This window comes from Nasonia vitripennis, chromosome 3 (assembly GCF_009193385.2).
Source record: "Nasonia vitripennis strain AsymCx chromosome 3, Nvit_psr_1.1, whole genome shotgun sequence".
Taxonomy (NCBI): domain Eukaryota; kingdom Metazoa; phylum Arthropoda; class Insecta; order Hymenoptera; family Pteromalidae; genus Nasonia; species Nasonia vitripennis.
In genome coordinates, this window is record NC_045759.1 from 11,440,765 (window position 1) to 11,445,357 (window position 4,593).

At 38.7% G+C, this 4,593-nt stretch overlaps 1 protein-coding gene across 1 annotated transcript; it reads left to right on the top strand.

Annotated features, from left to right (window-relative positions):
* The first annotated feature begins 573 nt into the window (after positions 1–573).
* LOC100119419 (cyclin-dependent kinase 9-like) lies at positions 574–1,574 on the top strand. Its single transcript, XM_031926334.1, has 4 exons — positions 574–705; positions 792–1,033; positions 1,113–1,260; positions 1,449–1,574. The coding sequence occupies exons 1-4, from the start codon at positions 574–576 to the stop codon at positions 1,572–1,574; spliced, it is 648 nt and encodes a 215-aa protein (XP_031782194.1).
* Positions 1,575–4,593: the final 3,019 nt, after the last annotated feature.

Genomic DNA, 4,593 nt, shown 5'->3' on the forward strand with positions numbered 1-4,593 from the left:
AAAAATAGTAGACAGGCCTCGGAAATTTAACTTTTTGGCTCTGTGTCATTATGTACTATTTCTCAACGAGGGTTTGAAAGAGCCCTTTTTTATACTTGAAAGTAGCGTAGGTTATCGTGCATTTCCAGTCGTGCACAATGTATTCAAATATTCGCACCCCTGTACATAAATTGATTTTAAAAGTAGAACTTGCCTTTTAAGATCTTAAACTTTATTTTCCGAAAAGTACATCGCAGATATTGTAATTAATTTTTCGATTCTGTTTGCAGAAAGGTATTTAAGGCCCGACATAAAAAAGATTTAAATACTCCTGTAGCCTTAAAAAGGATACCGCTGAACAGCGAGTTCGAAGGGGTAAGTTGAAAATCGTTATGACACAGATATACTACATATTAATCGTTGAAAATTTAAGCTAATTACTATATATTTTTACAGATTCCAGTGACAGCATATCGTGAACTGACGATACTAAAATACACAAATTATGAAAACATTGTGCGTCTGGTCGAGGTGGTCAGGTCACCTCCCATGTCGGGAAAAAACACCCCTAAAAGTTTAAGGCCATGTTTTTACATGGCCCTAGAGTTTTGTGAGTATAACTTGGCTAGCTTGCTGGGCGCACGACACATCCGATTTCATATTGGTGAAATTAAAAAACTTATTTATTCGATGATCGATGGGTTATATTATTTACATATCAATAAGGTAATACACTTTTTTCATAATACACTGATTGCACTTTATTAAGTAACAAATAAAAGCAAAGCTAAATTTCAATGTATTCCTTACAGATAATGCATCGAGACTTAAAGCCGGCCAATGTTCTAATAAGAAAGACAGGAGTTCTGAAGATCGCTGACTTCGGATTATCCAGAGCCTTTAAAGAAAACAGCAACGGTGAGCAAAACCAATACACAAATAGAGTGGTGACTCTATGGTACCGGCCACCGGAGCTTTTACTCGGTGAAAGAAACTATGGCCCCTCTATTGATATGTGGGGGGCTGGTTGTATACTAGCCGAAATGTGGACGAGGTAAATCACCGTTTGTTTTATCGTTATAATGAATATTTCATTGAAGATTGAGACTTATTAATGATGCTTAATTTCGCAGGACCCCTATTCTACAGGGTAATTCGGAACAAGGACAGCTCCATCAAATCTGCTACCTTTGTGGCTCAATAACTTCTGAAGCTTGGGTTGGTGTTGACAATCTGCCACTGTTCAACAACCTTCATTTACCCAAGAATCACAGGCGACGGGTAAGACTGGTTTTTGTATAAACATCAACATTATCATCCCAAAATATTGCAAAAGCATGTTGCTATATCAATGGTTATAACTTATATTGCAGCACAGTATGCATTGCTTGCTTGTGTCTATCATTCCTAAAAAAAGCAGACAATGTAATTTTTGTAACTTTAATTGATTTTTTATTTTTTTGTTTCAGCTTATGGATCGCTTAAAACCGTTTGTAACGGATAGGTATGCCTGCGATTTATTAGATAAGTTACTGGTTGTCGACCCGAAAGCGCGTATTGATGCAAACCAGGCTCTCGACCATAATTTCTTTTGAACAGGGGAAGAGCCACGCGACTTGAAACCACTGATATCCTGGTTCAGTGGAAAATCGTACTCGTCGTTGAACCCATCGGAGCGCCGTAATATGATTCTAAAAGCACACGTGACTGCAGCATCTGCAGAGGATTGCTATGAAGAAAGAATATTCTAGTCATAGCAGTCTTTTAGTAAGGTGTCGATGAGGATCGTGTGGAAATAGAATATTATAGCACAGTGTGGCTAAAATCCGCTGTTAAGTCACGCCTATCTGTGACTAAAGTAGTCCTTTCACGCACCGTGTTTATCACAGTTGCTACGCTCGTGCGCTAACCTTACGGTGTAAATAGGGACTACTTTAGTCACGAATAGGCGAGACTTGCGGATTTTAGCAGTCTGTGTTATAAAATTTTATACGATACTCTTAACTTAAATGGTTCAGTTTCACACGGTGCTTAGCGCCCTCCCTACGCTCGGATGCTAACTGCGCCGTGTAAAAAGAGAACCATTTAAGGGGTCCAGCCTGGGTTAAATCCTACAAAAAAAACAACAAAATATTCGTCCGATAAAAATTATTTCTTTTCACGTAAATTTAAAAACAAAAAATATCTACTGAAAATGTTTACACTATACATTATACCGTCTACCGGGAAATATCATATATATATACTATACAAAATCACTGACCAAAATTCATGACATTGTACTACATAAATAAGTGTTTTTAGTCACTTGCCACGGCTTTGTGAAAGATCTAGATCGTCTTCTTTACTCTATTCAGATGTTAATACTCCGAGAGTATTCTCGCGTAATTTACGAAGAAAGGATAAACAATTAAAACACAAATAAACTCAGTAAAATAAAAACTATATTCAAATAAAAATTGTGAAGCGCACTGCTCGGAGTTCAGTTCGCGACTGACTCCGCCGCAGCCGCCCTCGCAGACGATCGACGCTCGACCCCACCGCTAGTCGCCTATCGTTTTACAGTCGCTGGGAAATCCCAAATTTCCCTTCTGCAATGCTCATCCACACAAAAACTATGAAACAAAGCTGCTCAAAGCACTCGTTGTCGAAGCTGTCCCCGCCGCCCGCGCTAATCCGATCCGCCATAAAACCCGAGCCCAACATCCGCGCCGCACAGCTCGGCTCAACAGCACGGGTCCACGCTCGAGCCGATGTTATGCTGGCCAGATGCGCGTACTCGAGATTCGGATTTGAGCCTACGTACTTTTCTTACGAGGAAAAGCCATAAAACTCGAACCCGAAAACAGCGCGGTCTCACCCTGGTAGAAATGACCCTAAGAACTGGCCATTTATTAGGGTAGTAACTATGTTAAATCCTAAGAACTGGCCAGTTACTAGCCTGTTCTTAGACTCATTTCTAGCAGGGCACCTGCGCGGCACAACTCGACCTTTGTCCTGCACACTCTCCGCAACCGAAAAAACATACATAAATCGCGCGCTTGCCGTTCCCACATTTGTCCAGACCGAAATCTATGACGTAGGAAAAACTCAACGTATTGTCTCACGAGGAGAAAACCTGCGCCGAGATCAGCAATTACAAATTATATTACTACTATCCGCGAACACTGTCTGTCAACCAAATATAACCCCACGAAATCTAAAATGCCTCCTTCGTACGTTAGCTGTTCCCGAAATACAAGCGAGCCACTTCTCGAAGCAGGCTACCCTTCCAGTCAACGCATCTCCCTAGGGCAAACTGGTCACAGAGAAACGCTCCCAAGTTTTCATCTGTTCCGAGCCTCACCAATTAATCAGCCGTAACCGGCTGGGGGTGAGGAAAGCGGCCCCGATCGATCCCATTTAATCGTCGTGCACGCAGTCTACGCTGCCGGTTTCCAAAACCGTAGCGCTGAGATGCTCGCCTTTAGAAGTTTGTATTTCAGCTAACCTACGTCGGTAACACCAGACTTAAAATGTACCTTTAACATGTCCCCTCAGACCTAATGAAAGACATTTCTGAAAAATATTTATTAAATGTTGTTGGCAACAAGTACAATGTGATAAATATGAATTAAATTTATTATCTACGTATACAACATATGGATAATAATATTCAATTAAGATTTTTCAGAAATGTCTTTCATTAGGTCTGAGGGGACATGTTAAAGGCACATTTTAAGTCTGGATAGAGTAAAGAAGACGGTCTAGATCTTTCACAAAGCCGTGACAAGTGACTAAAAACACTTATTTATATAGTAAAATGTCATGAATTTTGGTCAGTGATTTTGTATGGTATACATATTATATTTTTCGGTAGGAATAGTGTATATTGTAAATATTTTTAGTAGATATTACTTGTTTTTTAATTTACGTAAAAAGAAAAAAATTTTATCAGACAAATATCTTGTTGTTTTTTTGCAGGATTTAACCCAGGCTGGACCCCTTAAGTCACACGTATCGCAATGTACCATTGTGCAACGAGTGCGATAAGTTGCCAATTATGCACTTGGGCGGGTTGGCGCACGAGCGGAGCGAGTTTTGTTTTAAACGCAGTACTTGTCAACACGAAATTATAAAAGATTATAATTCAATCAAAGGTATAGTAATAAATAATCATATTAATTAAATATGGAATGAGACTTTAAATTCAAATATTTAAAGTACTAAATTAATGAAATTTGTATTTTTCAGAACTATATATTACAAATCAATTCTCCACGAGACCAAAGAATGTTTTGCTCCAACCAGAAGAAAACGTTGCATATGCATACATACAAGAATTTAAAAGTGCAGTATGCAAAATCGCCAATTAAGGTAGTTAACCGGAATATTTATTTTTATAGGATATCGCTCAAACTTTGTTTACCTATTCAATTAAGTGTCCTCTACAACGTGGTATTTTTTTTTTTTTTTGTACCCCCCAAGCGACATTATTTTTAGAGATATTGAACCTTGAAATTTTGTATTTTAACACGGGAAGCCTATACCGAGTCCGAATTTTGAGGACGTTTAGTTGAATTGCGAAGCGAGTTTTTTAAGAATATTTTTTAAAAACTAGCTTATGGTGTAAAA

Coding starts and splice junctions, on each gene's coding strand:
- LOC100119419 (XM_031926334.1), top strand. CDS start 574: ATGGCCCTAGAGTTTTGTGAGTATAACTTGGCTAGCTTGCTGGGCGCA. Junction 706..791: donor ATTATTTACATATCAATAAG/GTAATACACTTT, acceptor TATTCCTTACAG/ATAATGCATCGAGACTTAAA. Junction 1,034..1,112: donor CTAGCCGAAATGTGGACGAG/GTAAATCACCGT, acceptor TTAATTTCGCAG/GACCCCTATTCTACAGGGTA.